Source organism: Clarias gariepinus, chromosome 24 (genome assembly GCF_024256425.1).
Source record: "Clarias gariepinus isolate MV-2021 ecotype Netherlands chromosome 24, CGAR_prim_01v2, whole genome shotgun sequence".
In the NCBI taxonomy this organism is placed as follows: domain Eukaryota; kingdom Metazoa; phylum Chordata; class Actinopteri; order Siluriformes; family Clariidae; genus Clarias; species Clarias gariepinus.
This window is the reverse complement of record NC_071123.1, coordinates 12,059,408-12,078,953: the sequence shown is the minus strand read 5'-3', so window position 1 is coordinate 12,078,953 and position 19,546 is coordinate 12,059,408. Positions and strand designations below refer to the sequence as shown.

Sequence of the window (19,546 nt, the reverse complement as noted above, 5' to 3'; positions counted from 1 at the left end):
TCTCCACCCTCACTGCTTAGTGGCAGCCACATTACTACACATCGAAAAGCAGGTAAAACAAGCCCATGCCCAGGGTCCTACCCCAAGTAATGTTCCCCAAGGTCGTCTCTTTGTCCCTGCAATCATGCGCACTCCGGTCTTGAAATGGGGACACAGCTCTAAGCTTGCTTGCCACCCTGGGGGCAAACGTACCCATACTCATAAACTGATTCAACAGCGTTTCTGGTGGCCCACATTGAAGGAGGATGTCATCAAGTATGTGGCAGCATGTGACTCCTGTACCAGAAACAAAAGCATCAATAGGCCCCCGGCAGGTCTCCTCAGACCACTCCCCGCCCCTCACCGCCCTTGGTCCCACATTGTTATCGACTTTGTTACTGGACTACCCAACTCCAATAACGACACTTGCATCCTAACTATCGGCGACCGCTTTTCTAAAGCTGCCCACTTTGTGCCGCTCCCTGGACTCCAAAGAGACAGCTGAGTTACTTATTCTTCAGGTTTTTCACCTTCATGGTCTCCCCACGGACATCGTATCAGATCGAGGTCCACAATTCACAGCAAAATTTTGGAAAGCTTTCTGCAAACTCATTGGAGCCACCCCAAGTCTATCCTCAGGCTATCATCCACAGACAAACGGTCAAACAGAGAGAATGAATCAAGAGTTGGAGGCAACTCTTCGGTGCATGACTTTTCAGAACCCAACCTCTTGGATCTTGGAAATTTTCTCCTGTGGGTCGAATACGCCCACAACTCTCTCCCAACTTCCTCAACGGGCTTGTCTTCGTTCCATTGCTGCCTGGGCTATCAGCCACTCTTGTTTCCTTTTCAGGAGGAGGAGGTAACAGTTCCTTCTGCCCAGCTTTTTGTTCGCCATTGCAAAAGAACCTGGCTACAAGCCAGAAGACAACTCCTCCGGTCTGTCAAAAGCTATAAGAGACAAGCGGATCGTCGTCGCTCCGCAGCCCCAAGGTATCACATCGGCCAGAGAGTCATGTTATCCACAAAGGATGTACCGATCTGGTAGATTGGGAGGGTTATGGACCTGAGGAGAGAAGCCGGGTTCCTGCCAAATTCATTATGGACCCCAAATTGATTACAGACTTTTACAAACGTTACCCGGAGGCGCTCCATCCATCCTCTAGACTGTCACGTCTCTTTCCACGCCTCCGTACCGCCCCTCCCACACACACCGGTTCCCCATTCACAAATAATTTCTCCCGGCATTTAAGGAAGCGCAGTGCTTCCTTGCTGCCGAATTATTGCGTGCTCCACAGCCCAGTTTTCTCGTGGTTATTTTTCTAAGGCTCATGTGTATTTCAACCAAGTGCTTTGTTTAACGGCTTTCGCTTATCGTTCTTCGCTTCGGATTTGTTAGACCTTATATCTGCTTCACGGACACCGATTCACGCTTCGCCCCTAGACTTTGCTATCGTCTACCGCTTCGGATTTGTTTGATCTGGCTCTGATTGCTCTCACGGATAACGACTCACGCTTCGCCCCTTGACTACGCTTCTGTTTATCACCTCTGGATTCCACACACTTCGAGACAACAACAGGTGAAACGACCCTGCTCTTTTTTTTATCTCTGACCCGTGCATATCTGCATCCACTTCTGTTTTTTCCCACTGCATAACAACACCCAGCAGCCATCATCCACGTCAAGGCTAACTGTAGGATCTCACTTCATTAAAACATCAGAGCCTTACTGCACCTCAATCCTCCTTTACAGCTCTGTATTCACTATACAGTTGCATCCATGATAAAGTTACACCAAGCACTACCCACCCTATCTCCTACACTTTTATTATTAAAGTTTTTCAAGTGTCATTCCACAGTGGTGTCTGCTCTTGGGTCCTATCAGCCTGCCTGACCTTGCTTAGCCCCCGTGACAGTTGCATTCTGTTTGGAACCTAGCTCATCAGTCTTTGATCTCTTCACAGTCCAGAATGAAGGATAATTATGACAAAAAGACTGTTAAACATTCTTTTAAGGTTGGTGATAAAGTGCTTGCGTTATTGCCTTTGCCAGGTTCATCCCTGCAAGCGAAGTTTGCAGGCCCGTATGAAGTACAGGAGAAGCTAAGTGATATAGACTATGTTATTCAAACTCCTGAAAGGCACAAAAAGTCCTGTGTTTGCCACATTAACATGTTGAAGTCATACATTTTCCATTCAGACTCTAAAAATTCTAGATTTGTAGCAGTTATTGTGGAAGTCGTTTCGTCTGCTGAGTCTACATGTGTGGAGGATCTTTGTCTGGGCAGTGCCGCCATTTCCAGTCCTTGCTTACAGAATTCAGAAATTATTGCTACTTTAAGTTTAAAACTTTCTCACTTATTTGAATCATTTCGAAATAAGTTGATACAATTAATTGAAAGATTTTCATCACTTTTCTCAGATGTGCCTACTGTAACTTCTGTCTTACAGCATGACATTGATGTAGGTGATCATCGTCCGATCAAACAAAATGCATATCATGTAAACCCTACAAAGCATGAGATAATGAAACAGGAAACCAACTACCTTGTGGAGCATGGTTTAGCTGTACCTAGCTCTAGTCCCTGGTGCTCACCCTGCTTGTTGGTTCCTAAACCTGATGGGTCTTCACATTTCTGCACAGACTATAGAAAGGTTAATCAGATCACTAGAGCAGATTCCTATCCTCTCCCACGAATTGAGGATTGTATCGATAGGATTGGAAGTTCTACATTTGTAACCAAATTGGACTTACTCAAGGGTTATTGGCAAGTGCCATTAAAAGAACGTGCTTCAGAAATTTCAGTGTTCGCTACTCCAGACGCCTTTCTACAGTATAAGGTGTTAGCTTTTGGTCTTCAGAATGCTCCAGCCTCGTTTAAGCGTTTGATGTGTAAAGTATTGTCCAATGTAAATAATCGTGAAGCTTATCTTGACGATGTTGTGTGTTATTTAAAATCCCGGACGAGCCCCCAATTTCATGTTACGCCCAGTCTAGGGTGAAGGCGCAATGAAAGAATGGAAGGACGGCGAGGATTTTAAACGCATAATAGCAATAGTTTAATAGAAAACAATGATTTTTACAAATGAAAGTGGGGGGAATTGACTTCAGGAGCCGACCAGGCCAAAATAACAAACAGAAAGCAACTAATCTAAACCCTTTAAATTCCCTATTTACTAAAGAAAAGAAAAGGAAATACAATAAAACTTTCCTAACTCCCTGTACATAAAACAATCAACAAAAAGGTTTTAACAAAAATGGCGTCGGTCTCCCTACCTCCCCAAGATTAAAATATACAATATTTACAATCAGCAACCTAGTCCAAAAGGGCAATACAAAACTCAAAGTCAAACAAGCTGTAGTTAAAGTTACAAATAATTGGCAAAACACAAACAGGTAACAATCTCTTACTATAACACTCAAAACAAACCCACACACAATCTCAGTCTCTTACACAACACAGAGCAATAACACAGCAAATGAGCACAAAAGCAGGACGTGATTGTGAGATCTTTATAGGCAGCAGGAGGTAGCAGGCAGCAGGTGATTTCAAGATGGCGCCGGTGAGGTCGGCTGCCGTCACGACTGCTCCGACCACCTTTTCTTTGTTTTTGTCTTTTAAGTTAGTTTACAGCGTTTTAAAACCGGCTGGACGGACCAATCGGTGGCCGCGTTACAGGACACACTCGATGACGCAGACTGGGACATGTTCAGAAACAGCTCCAATGATGACGTCACATGTTTACGGGAGCGGTTGTGGGATTTATTGGGAAACTAGTGGATGATACCGTGGAAAAAAGACTATTAAAACGTTTCCCAACCAGAAGCCGTGGGTGGATAAAACCATCTGCGACGCTCTGAGATCTCGCACCGCTGCCTACAACACGGGACTCGCGTCGGGGGACATGGAACCGTACAAGGCTGCGTCATACAGCCTCCGGAAGGCGGTGAAAGAGGCGAAGCAGCACTACGGGAGGAAACTAGAGTCACAACTCCAACAGAGTGACCCTAGGAGCCTGTGGCAGGGATTAAGGAAAATAACGGATTATAAAACACCAACAACCGGTATGACGAACGCGGACGTGACTCTGGCAGACGAGCTGAACACTTTCTATGCTCGCTTCGAGGCTGCAGCTAAAGACGCTAGCGATGCTTATGCTAGCGGCGCTAACGGCTGCAGACAGGAAGACACTGCCAGCACCGGAAACGCGTTCATTATCACCGAGCATTCATGAACACCAGGAACGCAGCAGGACCATACGGCATCTCAGGCCGTATCCTCAGAGCCTGCGCAGACCAGCTAGCACCTGTGTTCACTGAGATATTCAACATCTCTTTATCTCAGTCGGTGATCCCCACATGCTTCAAAGAGTCCATCATTGTTCCTGTCCCAAAGAAACCACATCCTGCTTCTCTCAATGACTATCGCCCTGTAGCCCTCACCTCAGTAGTGATGAAGTGCTTTGAACGCCTGGTCAGAGACTTCATCATTTCATCACTACCCGACACACTAAACCCACTACAGTTTGCATACCGCCAGAACCGTTCCACAGACGATGCAATCTCACATCTCCTCCACACATCACTTACTTACTTGGACACCAGAAGGGGAAATTATGTTAAAATGCTCATCAACTACAGCTCTGCATTTAATACCATAATTCCCTCCACACTCACCACCAAGCTGGAGCACCTGGGAGTAAGACAAAGGAGATGGTAGTGGACTTCAGCACCAGGCGGGAGAGGAACTACCACACCCCCGTCATCAACGAGAGCCCAGTGGAGAGAGTGGACAGCTTCAAATACCTCGGTGTTCACATCACACAGGACCTGTCATGGTCCTGTCACATCAACACCGTGGTGAAAAAGGCCAGACAGCGTCTCTACCACCTCAGACGCTTGAGAGACTTCCGACTGCCCTCTAAGGTGCTCAGGAATTTCTACTCCTGTACCATAGAGAGCATCCTGACGGGAAACATTACGACCTGGTTTGGAAACAGCACCATGCAGGACAGACAAGCTCTACAGAGGGTGGTGCAATCAGCTGAGCGCATCATCCACACCGAGCTCCCTGACCTGCACTTGATCTACAGCAAGCGGTGCTGGACCAAGGCCAGGAAGATTGTGAAAGACCTCAGCCATCCCAACAATGGACTGTTCTCTCTGTTGAGGTCAGGAAAGCGATTCCGCTCCCAGAAGGCCAACACAGAGAGACTGAGGAGGAGCTTCTTCCCGCAGGCAATACAGTCTCTCAATCACAATCACACCACCACAAAGTACTGACCCACACATAAGGTTTTTACACACACACTGGACATTCTGGACATTTGTTTACACTATTGGCCACTGCACAACTACACTTCGGGGTCATCTAATCAAATCACATCAAATCACTTCAGCACAAATCACTTCAAGCATATTTGCACTGCACAAGTCACTTTTAATATGTGGATTGCAAAACCATGGACATAACCATTCTTTTATTACCATTTATTCGGCAGCTCTTATTGTTTTACATTTTTTCATATATTTTTCATATATTTTCTATATTGTGTATTTTGTGTACAGATATTTTATTTTTAACTTTTATTTGTATATTTTTATTTTATTCTTCTCTGGTTAAACTTACCCTTTATTTTAATTTTCATATTTATTTCCTATTTATATTTTTAGGTCACGAGCAGTTGTCTAAGCATTTCACTGCATATCATACTTTGTATGACTGTGTATGTGACAAATAAAATTTGAATTTGAATTTGAAATCACCTGATCAAGCAGGGCGGGGCACAAGTTAGAGGGCAGGAACCAATCAGATATTGTCCTGCACAGAAACACACATACAGCACCTTCCACCACCCCACCCCCAAATACACCCCCCCCCCCCCCCCCACAAAAAAAAAAAAAAAGAACAAAGACAAATACATATACATATAAGGGACATAACATTATGTTTTTATTTATGTTTATGTTTTGCTGGCGAAATACATTTTATTCTACCATATCACATATTTGTGTCTAATACTGTTTTATTCATATTTTACATCACATGCAGTTTGTAATTTACTTGCAATTGTCCTTTTAAAATGTAACCTACTGTACGTATCTACAGTATAAGCATATTTAACTACTTCAGCAGTGAATGAGAATATTAGTTGGTCTGGCTTTAAGATAAAGTCCTTACTAGAGCAAGCATTGTGTCAGAAGATTTTCAAAATCTTTTCTTACCTTATCAAACTGTTTGCGCTGTTGGGAAATACTGTAGGGGGGGTTAGATGAATTAACAAGACAGAGCAGATGTCTTTGCCTAAATTTTATTTCCCTAGTAAAACATAAAATAAATAAAAATAATAATAATAATAATAATAATAATAATAATAATGATAGCAATTAAATCAGACTTAATAGTTGGATTTAATACTTTTCTTTTTATTTACTGTATGGACTGTATTATGCTTTCTCTGGAGAATAACAAACCTGCTAGATTGTCTTGAAAATCTTGACCAGTAGAGGACTGGACTTCTGAAGCACGATGAAACATTCATTAAAATGCAGTTCCCTTATATGTTTTATTTTATTATGAATTGAACAAATCGGCTTACATCGGAGTTCGCTGGCGTATTGGAAAAGCCAGCATTGTTCTAGCGAGTAGCCTATATATTTGTGTTTGTTGTAATTCTGAGGGGGTGGGGGTATGTCAGCATTTTTATCAATAAATCGCACGCGTTTATCATCCTTTTGATCAGAACGCTGCCTTTTGTTAAGTGACAGTGCGAGCCACTGGTTTATATATAAACTACCATTTAAACCTATTTATTTATTTATCTTTTTTTTGCTTACTTACTTACTTACTAACTATTAAATGTTTTAGTAAAGGGCTCTAAAACAATAGCAATATGAATGACAATGGAATATTACAAAACGTGCGAGTTGACGCCCATGCACCGATCACTAACCATTAAAATGTTGGATTTGAAATAAAATAAAATCCAACATTTTAATGGTTAGTGATCAGCGAGTAGCATATATTTTCGTGTTTGTTGAATTAAAACGCCACAGATATACAGTATATATAAATATATATATACTGTATTAAACCAGACAATTTATTTTGATGCAGATAATAAACAAACTTCTACTACAAACTTCTATACTTTACTGCCCTTAAGAGAATGAACTAACTTCATTCATCTCTTCTGCAAAATCATGAACCTGTATTAGATCCTATACCAACATTTTTTCTCAAGCAGATAGTACCAGCAATGATGGAACCCCTGTTGAACAAAATTCATTCTTCACTCAGCAGTGAGTATGTTTTAAATCTTTTATATTAGCAGTTATTAAACCATTAAGAAACTTGACCTTGACCGATATTAAACCTTCCCTTTATCTCTAAAACTCTGACAAAGATAGTAGCATAGCAGCTATGTTGATACAGTATCTACATAGTAATAGCATACATGAAGATTTAGGTTGCAGCACAGAGAGAGCACTTTAAAGTAGTAAATGATCTTCTTTTTACTTCTGATCAGGGTTGTATCACTATGTTGTGTTACTCGACCTCAGCGCAGCTTTTGCCACTATTGATCAGAGTATTCTCCTTTGCAGGTTAGAAAATGTAGTAGGAATTAAGGGAATGGCCCTCTCCTGGCTCAGATGCTATTTGACTGATCATTATCAGTTTGTAGTAAATGATGGTTTACTAACTAGGTGCATAAACAAGCTTTAGTTAATTCAGAATGCAGCAGTAAGAGTCCTCAATATAACCAGAACATATGAGCACATCATCCCCATCCTATCCACACTACATTTGCCCTCAGTGAAATTTTAACATCGATTTTAAAATACTACTTTTGACGTATAAAGCATTAAATGGTCTCACATCGCAGTATCTGAGTGAACTGCTAGTGTCTTACCATCCTCCTACGATGCCTACTTCGATTAAAAGATGCAGTCAGTACCGGGTATTATGAAAACTACAGCAGGGGGCAGGGATTTTTCTTACAAAGCCCCAAAGTTATAGAATAGCCGGAAAGTTATGGAATAGCCTGTCAAATAGTGTTCGGGACTCAGACACAGTCTCAGTGTTTAAGTCCAGGATAAAAATCTATTTATTTAACCAAGCATTTTTGTGAATAGAATTGCCTTAGGGTATAGGAGCAGATCTGGGAGACTCATGGATGTAAAGTATTTTGGTGAACTGGTATGTTTAGATGCTGTCTTTCCCACTCTCATTGATCAATCAGGTTTGTTGACGGTTTCCTTCTGGCTCTTACTTTTAGTTATGCTGTCATAGTTAGTCCTGCTGGAGTCCCTGCTTGCACTCTAAGGTATATATTTACCTTATACAATACGTGACTTTGAGCATACCAAACTGTTATCTTTCCTTCTCACTCTCTCCCTCACTCTTCCTGTCGCTCTCTGTCGAGCTACACACGTCTCTCCTGAGTTACGAGTAATCCAGGCTCCTTCTGCCTTCTAGGCCTGTCTGACTCGTCCTGGTGCCCTGCTTCTGATTAAAGATTGTCGTATGAATGCCCCTGTGTTGTCTGCTTGGATACGTGTGGTGACTGGTGGCTGATACAGACAGCTGTTCACTGAGGACTTTTGAGTGCAATCACTCAATAGTTTAGGACTTGAATTTCCTATAGTCTATCTGAGTCCCAAATAACAAACTAGACCCATGTTAACTTAGACATCATCTGTTATAACAACCTTCCAGCTTCCTAACACACAGTATGCCTGCAAAAAATCCCTGTTAATCGTTATTACCCAAATGAGGATGGGTTCCCTGTTAAGTCTCAAGGTTTCTTCCTACTGCCACCATCGCCCTCTGCTTGCTCATCAGGAACTATCTAATCATTTTGATTCATACACATTATTTATATTACATAAAATTTCCATATATATTTTTTATTGTGTAAAGTTGCTTTGCAACAATGATGATTGTTAAAAGAGCTATACAAATAAAAAAATGTATTGAATTGATAAGGTAGCAGAGGAGACAGAGAGGAAGAGAGAGAACTCCCTGGGATGTAAGACAAACAGTCACGTCACCATCAACAAATGTATGAGAGTGAACTAAAAACATGGTGATAAAAAACATACCATCTTTAGCCTAATTCTATCACCTTCTATGGTCATGGGCCCCTAAGCTCTGCTCCTTTACCTAAGGAAAAACTATTCACAAAAGACTTGATTGAAGAATTTAATTTTCAGCCTATACATACACTGAGACTGTGACTGAGTTCCAACAACTAATTGGAAGGCAACTGTGGTAAACAAATAAGTATAACAATACTAATATAACACTAAATAAATAGTCTGTAGCTTTTAGTTTGAGAATGTGGTCAGGACTCTGGCTGGTGCATCCTGGACTAAGTGGGGCTTGTTTATGAATCTTGTGGAACATCCAGTGAAATAAAGTGCATTTTCTGCCTCATGTTGTTACATCATCTTTTCAATTCAATTTAATTTTATTTCATTTGTATAGTGCTTTTAAAAATTGTCCTTGTCGCAAAAGCAGTTTTACACAACCAAAAGAATTATTAAAGTTTTTATGGGATGTGAATGTGTATGAATCAAAATGGTCAGATAGTCCCTGATGAGCAAGCCGAAGGCGACAGTGGCAAGGAAAAACTCCCTGAGATGGCAATAGGAAGAAACCTTGAGAGGAACCAGACTCAACAGGGAACCCATTCTCATTTTGGTGATATGAATGGCAGGCAGTTCAGCATAACAGGTGATGTTATATAATGTTAATATGGAGTCCAGGTAGTTATTGGAGGCTCAGGTAGACTTGTATAACTAACTGAACTATCGAGAAACTGCAGCCAAGTCAAGTCCTCAAAGAAACAGCTGTCAACATCAGTTGAGGCCAGAACCATCTTCATGGTAGACTGAAACCGTCCGCAGACACTGGACACATCCCAAAGAGAACACACATGGCATCCATGTGACGAGATCTCCAACCAGAAGCAGGGCACCTGGATGAGTGAGACAGGTTCAGAAGGGCAGAGGGAGTCTGGATCACTGGCAGCTCAGGAACAACATGTGTAGCTCAACAGAGAGGGGGAAAAAGAGAGAGAGCGGGAGAGAGAACAGAAGAGGGGAGAGCAAAAGAGGAGAGATAGCAGTTAGGTATGGTCACAGTCACATAATGTATAATGTAACTGGTATGTTTAGATGTTGTTTTCCTCACTCTCATTGATCACTGAGGTTTGTTGACTATGAGGTGATTGCTTTACATCTCAGGGAGCCCTCATGTCTGTGTTTCCTTCTGTCTCTCCCTTAAGTTATGCAAAAGTTTTAGAACACTTGCAAATTTCTTTTTTTTTTTTTTTTTTGTTTAGTGATTTATTTTCTACATTCTACAACAATACTGGGGATTTCAAAACTATAAAATAACACATATGGAATTAGGTAATTACGTAACAACAAAAAAACAACAACAGTTAGTTGTTATTTTAAGACACAGAGGTCAGCCTTTCTGTAATAGTTCTTGCAAGAACAGTATTGTCAAGCGCATTTGCAAAATCCATCAAGCACCATAATGAAACTGGCTCTCATGAAGGCCGTCCCAGGAGGACGAGACCAAAACCTACCTCTTCCAAAGATGAGAAGTTAATTTAGAGTTATCAGCCTGAAAAATGACCAATTAACAGCACCTCAGATTAGAGGCGTTATGAAGTCTTTACAGAGCATAAGTAGCAGAAACATCTCAATATCAACTGTTCAAAGGAGGATTAATGCATTTTTTGGACGCCTTCAGCATTCCTTTACAATGTAGAAAGAAATAAAGGAAACATCATGGAGTTAGAAAGTGTTCTAAAACTTTTGAACAGTAGTGTAGTTTGACGCCTTTATGTTCTAATTTCCGAGCGGTCTGTTTTAAAGTGCGCGTGTGATAGTTATACCAGGGCGCAAGTTTCTTATCTCTAATAATTTTTCTTTTAATTGGAGTTCACTAAGGTATAACGAAACATCGACTCTAAATATTCAGCCGCCTGATCGAGTTCTGTGGGGTCAGAAGTTGATCCAATCAAAGTTGGTAACTCTAGGAGATTACTGATAAAGCTCTGTGTGGTAGTTGATGTGAATGTACGTTTAATATGGTAGCGCCGCACTGTGCGTACATTATTACTATGACATTGATATTCCTGTTTTTATTATTATTTCAGAGATAAAAGAAGGCTATCCTAGTCATGTTTTCTAGATGAAATACTGGAATCATCTAATAACATCAAGGTTTATAGGTTTATAGCAGGTTGATATGCTTACCTTTGTAATAATCATGCTTTTGTTTCGCTGTTCTGCCGTTGGCGGCATGGGTGCACGCGCGCTTTTGATGGCACACGGACATATTCAACATTACTCCTTTCCCTTCCATCAGTGTTCATAACCCCAGACATTTTGCACATTGATTGATGTTTTGTATTTAACCAGGCAGGCGATAGTCGGCGTTCTGATGCCAGGTGTTGAGTTGGCCAAACAGAGCGATCGGGCGGCACTCAGTTATGAAATACACCGGAGCCCGGCCTAAGTTTGTGTTTGTGTTGTAAAATCAAACTGTTAAATGTATTGTTTTATAATTAATATTTTACTTTACTTTGGATTATATGTGGGGTTGGTGGTTGATATGAAATGAAAGGGCGATTAAGTGACTGTGTTTTAAGTAATGTGCGTATACCTTCTGTACCTTCTGTACCCATTTATAAGAATCCCAGAAAGGGGTAGAGTCTGGCCTATAAAAGGCCAAACTCAAACTTGTTGCTTGTTAATCAAGTCAGAGCAAGAGTGCAACTGTGGTGCCTTGAGTGCACTTTCAACTGGTATATTGTGGATGCTATATATATATATATATATAACAAGTGAGTGGTGGTTCTAACGTTTCCACATATGTTATCAGAAGTGAGATGGCGACTTGCAAGAAAGTGCCAAAAGGGAAAAAAATCCAGGACGGGTTTGCGGTTGCAGGTGAAAGCGACCATCTCACAGTCTGTACGGCCCGCTTAGACCTCCCTCAACATGGATAGCCTGCAAACGGACCTACCAGTATGGACAGTACTCTCACAAGATGTACCAGCACCCCAGGAATGTTCCTGCACCAAGCCAGCCATTACAGCAATCTGAACCAAAAATGCCAACTTTTCAGGAGAGAAAAGACATTGAAAACTACCTTCGGCGGTTCAAGCGGATGGCCAGGACCTAGAGGTGGCTGAAGGAGGAGTATTGACTTGTCTTATTGCTGACAGGGCAGGCGCTGGAGGCGTACCTAGCGATGGACAAGGACCAGTCGGAGGTGTACGCTGATTTAAAGGAAGCACTGCTGGAGAAATTTAACATCTCACCAGAGACCTACCGCCAGCGCTTCCGAGCATCCTCTGCTATTATTCTGGAGCAACTTCTCCGAGTGCTTTCGTTTGATACTCGCACATGGGTACGGGAGCATGATCTGACAGCTGGGCTGACGGCTGCGAAGCTGGCTCAACAGTACATGGACGCTTGCCGTGGAGCTCTACATGCTTAACCACCTAGAGGGGCTGTACGGACCGTCATACTGATCGTACAAACAATGCACAGTTTTTTTTTGTTTTTTTTGCCAACAGCCAGGACACAAAGCATCAGTGCGTCCTGTGTGAAAAGCAAAACTGACCATTTTTTGTTATGTTCCTAGAGAGGAAGACAATATGAGAGACTCTGTTGAGGAGAGTCAAAATGTGTGCAATGTAACAGTTAGAAGTGTAACTTTTTTGGACACTGGCAGTTCTCTTTCATTGTTAAAACCATGTTTTGTGTCAAATGTCAATTATGTGATCACAACCGCTGTAAATTACACCGGATGTAAAGTGTTTTCTCTGAGCTGAGGTGATGGTTGGGGTGCATGATCAGTTTTTGTTGAATGTTGCCATAGTTGATAAGCTACCAGCTGATACGATTTTGGGTTGAGATTGGCCGGTATTGAATGAACTGTTATAAACTACCAAACATTTTGAAACCGTTACTCGGTCTGCCCTTCTTAATGTGCCATGGTCTGTTGTCACTCAGACACAAGCCAGGGCAGGTCTGCAGCCACTGCCGGACTTAGAAAGTAGTCTGTTGCAGGGTGGGACTAAGGGCCCTAGAAAATCACGCAGACAGTGGCGGTTTGAGAAGTACCCGAGTACCCAGCTTCTAAGACTTCTGTGGATCATGTTAATGTTAGTGGCTGGAGGATCCCAAAAGACATTTTAAAATTACAAAGGAGAGATGAGTCTTAGAAATCACTCTTTAAGGAGGTGCCTGTGCAATCAAAAGTTAGTTTGTGCTGAGGGAGTGTTGTACTGTATTTGCAAGCAAATGACTTGACACATTTAGTTATTCCAACCTGCTGCCATCAAATTGTTTTAAATTTAGACCCCTGGGCTAGCCACCTTGGCCAGCAGAGGACATATGCACGCATTACTTCAGAATTTTACTGGCCCATACTTGTACACTGATTTATAGATCATTGTACAATGATTTATAATCATTGAAGGATGCAGGATGGTGTTTCTAGCAACCGGAACAACGATTGACCCTTTAGAGCATGTGGGGATTATTGACTAGAATAAGGAGAGGTTGAATATTACTGTGAACACAGGTGCTAGCTGGTAGGCTCTGAGGACTTGACATGGGGTGCTGTGTGTAGCAGTGGTCCAGTGTCCTTTCACCCCTGGTGGGGCAGGTGATGTGCTGAGAAAAGTTTGGTGCTGTGCACTTGAGGTTGGAGCTGTTAAAATCCCCGCCACAAAAAGCGCAGTGTCCCAGTGTTGTGTCTGGTGCTGTGTGAGTGCCTCATGCAGCTCTCATAAGGCAGTGTCTGTGTCCGCTTGTGTTGGAATATGACTGGCACTGATTATGACAGATGTAAACATAAAAGGACCATAAAAAGGACAAATTTTTTTAGTCAGTAGTTCCAGGTAGGGTGTGCAGGAGCATGTGAGAGAAACAACATTTGCGCTGTTGCACCAGGTGCTGTTCACCATTAATCACACACTGCCTCCCCCTGACTTCCTGGAGTCCCATGTCCTGTCCATGCGATGAATCGGGAAGAACTTGGCCGACTGGATGGCATGGTCCAATATCGCTGTGTTCAGCGATCTCTTGGTGAAGCAGAGGAGATTGCAGGAGGAGAGTTCAAGTCTCTCTGGAACTTTACCCTGGCCCTGAGGTCATTGAGCTTGTTTTCCAGTGACTAGACATTGGCGAGCAGGATGCTAGGCAGAGGCATCTCAGCCTGTTCCTGACGCTGGCTTGGTTCCCCCAGGGCTACCACTTCAGGTTGCATCCTTTGTTCTCCCTCCAGATCTCACTCGGTCAGCTTGGATCTAGGGTTAAAAACGTTGAATTGTGAGTACATTGTAAACAAATAGAAATAAAAGTATCTCTATTTAATTCAAATATAAATTTTATTTGTCACATACGCAGTCATACACAGTACGATATGCAGTGAAGTGCTTAGACTACTAACTACAACTACAACTACCCGTGACCTTAAAATAAAAGACTATGAATAGGAAATAAATATGAAAAAGAAAACAGAAGGTAAATTTAACTAAGAAAGAATAAAATAAAATATAAAATTAAAATAAAATAACATAACTGTACAGTACAAAATATACAATATAAGAAAAATATATGAAAAATATAGAAAAATAAAAAACAGCTGTACAATATAAGGGATATAGAATTTATGGACTTTTTGTGTGAGAATGAAGTTGAATATAAATGGAAAAGTGTCTTGTGCATCTGGGTAACAGAAAATATGCTTAAAAGTGACATATTTAAAGTGACCTGTGATAGGGTAGTTGGGTAATTTAACTAATGTCCACAAATGTGTAGTTGTGCAGTGGCCACTAGTGTAAGTAAATGTCCAGAATGTCCACAGTGAGTGCAAAAACCATATGTGTGTATGTGCAAAATTGATTAGGACTGTATTGTGCACTGATTAAGAGACCCTATTGCCTGCGGGAAAAAGCTCCTCCTTAGTCTCTCTGTGTTCGGTCTTCAGGGAGGGGAATCGCTTTCCTGACCTCAACAGAGAGAACAGGTCATTGCTCGGGTGGCTGAGGTCCTTCACAATCTTCCTGGCCTTGGTCCAGCACCGCTTGCTGTAGATCGAGTGCAGGTCAGGGAGCTCGGTGTGGATGATGCGATCAGCTGATCGCACCACCCTCTGTAGAGCTCGTCTGTCCTGCATGGTGCTGGTTCCGAACCAGGGTGAGATGTTTCGCGTCAGGATGCTCTCTATGGTGCAGGAGTAAAAGTTCCTGAGCACCTTGGAGAGCAGTCTGAAGTCTCTCAAGAGTTAGTCTCTTGCTAGTTAGTTAAAAAAACAAAAACATAGAAAAAGTGGTCGGAACAGTCGTGACGGCAGCTGACCTCACCAGCGCCATCTTGGGTTAATGACATAATTGATTGTGAATGGGCTGATGAACCATGGTGGGAGCTTCTTGAATGTGTTTTTGAGTGGGCGGTCGCATGCAGATAGCATGATCATTTGGCAGAGCCTGGGAGCTGCTAAATGGTGGTGGTTGGACTGATGCTGAAAGGTGCTTACTGTGTATTGTATTTGGGTGCGAGCCTGCTGCCATATCTTTCTGCAGCACCGGACAAAGGCTTGGGCTGAAGGAACCGCAGCTTCCTTCTTATGGGTGGGGAACAGCGGAGGTTAATACCCAAGACAACTGTGAAAGGGAGACATTCCTGTGTCCAGGTGGGGAGCAAGTTGTGAGCATATTCAACTCACAGGACAAAGCGACTCCAATGAGCTGCATCGGAGAGGCCATGCACCTTAGTAAATTTTTTGAGTTCCTAGTTCATTCATTCTGTTTCGCCATTAATTTGGGGGTTTCCCCCAGACAATAGGCTGGGTGTGGCACCAATGAGGCCACAAACGGTCTTCCATCTTACGTGGCATGAATTAAGTCTTTTGTATGTTCTTATGTACTCAAAATCTAGACAAGAAAAGGGTGTTCAGCTCCTTCCAGCCACTGTCTCAATTCCTCAAGAGTCCTTTTCAATGCCAAAAGTTCCTGGGCCCCAATATCATAGTTGTGTTCAGGGGGTGTGAGTCAGCATGAGAAGCATAAGAAAATTGAGAAAACGTGTTGGTTGGGTCAAATAGGACAACCAAGTAGTCATAATGGCCAGTGTAAGGGATGTTGAACATGGTCTTCCACTCATCGCTCTCCATTATCCTGACCAGGTCATTCTTCGGGTCTTGGTGAAGATGCAGGCATCCTGGAAAAGTTTGAAGGCGGAATAAATCAGTGGGAGAAGGTAGAGGTTTTTAAGCTTGATCTCATTCAAACACCTGTAATCAATGCAGGTTCTGAGGTATTGGTCTTTTTTTTTCACAAAGAAGAATCCTACCCTCGCAAGTGAAGTGGATGGATGGATGAATCTTTCAGTGAGCAACTCTGTAATGTACCGCTACATGGCCTGCCTCTCTGGGTGAGAGAGGGCGTAGAGTCACCCTCTCTCTTGGTGGAAAATGATGCACCCTGCAGTTTAAGAACAAGGGGGCATTATGACAGAAAAGAATGGCAGGTGGATGGACTCCCATCATAGGTAAATAGGGAGGGGAGCCATGGTTTACAACCAAATGTGTGCACTGGAGGGAGGCTGAGAAATGGGTGCCAGAGGTGATTGCGTTTACTGTAACCGATTGGTGAGTGAAGTCAGAGTCTCTGTGATGGTTTGGAGTCTGCCTGATGATGGCTCTCTAATACCCCATTAAACATTATTAAATAAAGTAATAATTTACACATGCATCCTGTTCAGTGTTTGAGTAGGTTTAAGTAGCTGAGCTACTTGAGTGCTGCGCTTCTGGAGGGCTGTAATTGGTTGAATGGTAAGGTCACATCTGATTGGCCAAATAGCACAAATGACCCACGTTGCTACCAGCAAAGTCTAAAAAATGCACACACAATTTCAGGTATATTCACACACGAAAGACAATTTTCACATGCACAGTCTATGATACACTTGTGAATTTTAAACATTAAAAAATTTTGTACACAGTTGTACATCTGTAAATTGTGTTTTGCATTTGTGAAACATATATTATAAATATATATATTTATTTTGTGCACATAAGTTGTTTTTTTGTAAATATATATTTTTTTTCATGCACATGAATTGGATTTCCCACATGTGAATTAGGACATGCATGTGTGCATCGTATCTTTTGTGTGAATTATTAATGAGACTATTTGGCTTCCATAGTAAAAGGGAAATTCTGATTCTTTTTGTCTAGCAAGCGAACAGACAATTATAATTGATTGTCTTCCAGCATTTCATTCTCATCACAAGAAGCACAAGAGTTTGAGATGTTTGGTTGAGTTTGAGAGACATGCATGCACACACACTTGGTCGATACATAGAATTTCCCCTTTGTTTCCACATTTTGTTTCTGTGACAAAACCACTTTGTAATATTCATCGCATCGACATGCCAGCACAAATATATAACTTTTGCTTAAGGCCAAATTTACAACTCTCAGGAATGGCAGTTGATATGAATGAGCAATATGTTATCATTCTTTCTTTAATTATTTTATTTATTTATAAGTTTTTTATACAATACAATTTTGTAAGTTTGTATATTTGTTTACCTATTCAAATTATTCCAATATTATTTTTGTCATATAAAAATAATCCATTAATACAATCTGTAGATGGGTGATGATAGATGTTTTTTTCCCCAGGTCTTTTTAAAAAGCGGAGTCAGATAGTGCTCATGTACTGTATGCAGTGGGCACTTTATTATATGTAACCTATCTCATGTTGCTTTGTTTATGTAAAAGTTTATTTACTTTTTAATTTTTTGTGCAGTTGCATAATAAGAAGTTACTTTTATCTACTGGCTTGATAAAAGAAAAGACTTTTTGTTGGAAAATTGCTTCTCTACATAAAATAAGGATTACATTCACAAAATTTTGGTAATTTCCTGTTTCTGTTGAGCACAATCCAGACTTTCCCAATCGTATCCATTTTGCTTTCCACTTTCTGCCCTCCAACCAGACTTTTCATTATAGTCAAATGATTAAAAACAACTTAACATAACCATAACAAGAAAACAACTGACATAACCAGACACTGGATTTATTCCCTGGCCATGCTCAGACAGACCTTTCCTGATTCTGCTTTTGATCCCTTGCTTGTTCTTGGAGCATTTTGCCTTTAGTTGTGCCTTCACATTAGACTCACATTAGGTTAAGCCAATTTCTATGTAAATACCCAATGATTAAATCTAAAAGTTTGCATTTTGAGCTCTAGGATTAATAAAGTTCTTTAAATCTTAAATCTTGAATCTTGAATTCAACTTCAATATACAGTGGAACCTGGATTGCTAGCATAATTCGTTTCTAATTTTCCCCCTTAAGAAAAAATAGAAACTTTGACGATTCGTTTCACAACCTGAAAGTATTAATATAAAAATAATTAATGCAAAATATAAAGTAAATATAAATAAATCAAATTAACTTGTATTTACCTTTGAAAAGAATCGTGACTGTAGTGATTGAGATCAGAGAGGAGAGCATGTGTAGGTTGACTCGCATGGATGCGTCTTTATTCGGTAAACTGAGTGTGAGTGTGTAAAACTCACCCTACACATGCGTACAAACAAAAATAAAAGATGATTTACTCGCGCACACACATGGTCACAGTGTTAACAGTAGTTTACACGCACACGGATGTTGACTGTACAAGTGACGCACACACACTGAAACCGAGCATGGAAGTCGATTACCCACAATTCCGCAACGCGCGAGAGAGAATAAGCATTGACTCAGTTGTGATCAGGTGACAAGAAGCAAGAAGCGCATGCATGCCACTCGATAATACATGGTACTAGTATATCAAGATTTGCTTATTTTTTAAGTCAAAATGTACAAAAAAAATTTAGCTTGTCTCGTAAACCGAGTTACTCCCAATCCGGGTTACTCGCAATCTGAGGTTCCACTGTACTATGATGGAAAGTTAAAACAACAGAGACTTTGTCCAAATATTTTATGCACTTAACTTAACTCATAATAGCTAACTCATCTGATAGTCCACCTAAATACTTGATTTTAGATAATGATACTTTCATGACTCCTCCTCACTCTAATCAGCAGTAATCTGCTTACATGCATCATGTAATCTCTTACATGCATCTCCCCAACATCTGTGCGTGAGTCTTTACAAACAACAAGAAAACCACTTCATGACACCACCTTCATAACACATTTGTCCCATTTTCTGTGAGAAAATATGATTAAGATGTCCACTAAAACATGCCACTATTCAATATTATTGCTTGATGTGTTTGTGTTTTTGCTGGCAGGGAAATGCAGCTAAAGGTCCAAGTGAAGGACCTGGTGTCTGAGTTGGAGAAATTTACCAAAAGCAGTGAGATTCAGCACCAGCAATCAGCAGGGTTTATCAGTGACCTCAAACGAGCCAACAGGTACACAGTAAACACACACAAATGTGGGGGGGTGTTCGTGTTTCAACCTCAGGTATTGCCTAAAGGTCTACTGAACCTGATTATGTGTTAATCT

General features: G+C 41.3%; 1 protein-coding gene across 7 annotated transcripts in view; it reads left to right on the top strand.

Annotated features, from left to right (window-relative positions):
• mcc (MCC regulator of WNT signaling pathway) overlaps positions 1 to 19,546 on the top strand; it is a 355,742-nt gene that overhangs the window by 322,351 nt on the left and 13,845 nt on the right. For all 7 annotated transcript variants that reach the window (XM_053485491.1, XM_053485493.1, XM_053485497.1 and 4 more), the window contains one exon: positions 19,330 to 19,452. In XM_053485491.1, the coding sequence (XP_053341466.1) occupies positions 19,330 to 19,452 (123 nt within the window). The remainder of the gene's footprint in view (positions 1 to 19,329; positions 19,453 to 19,546) is intronic.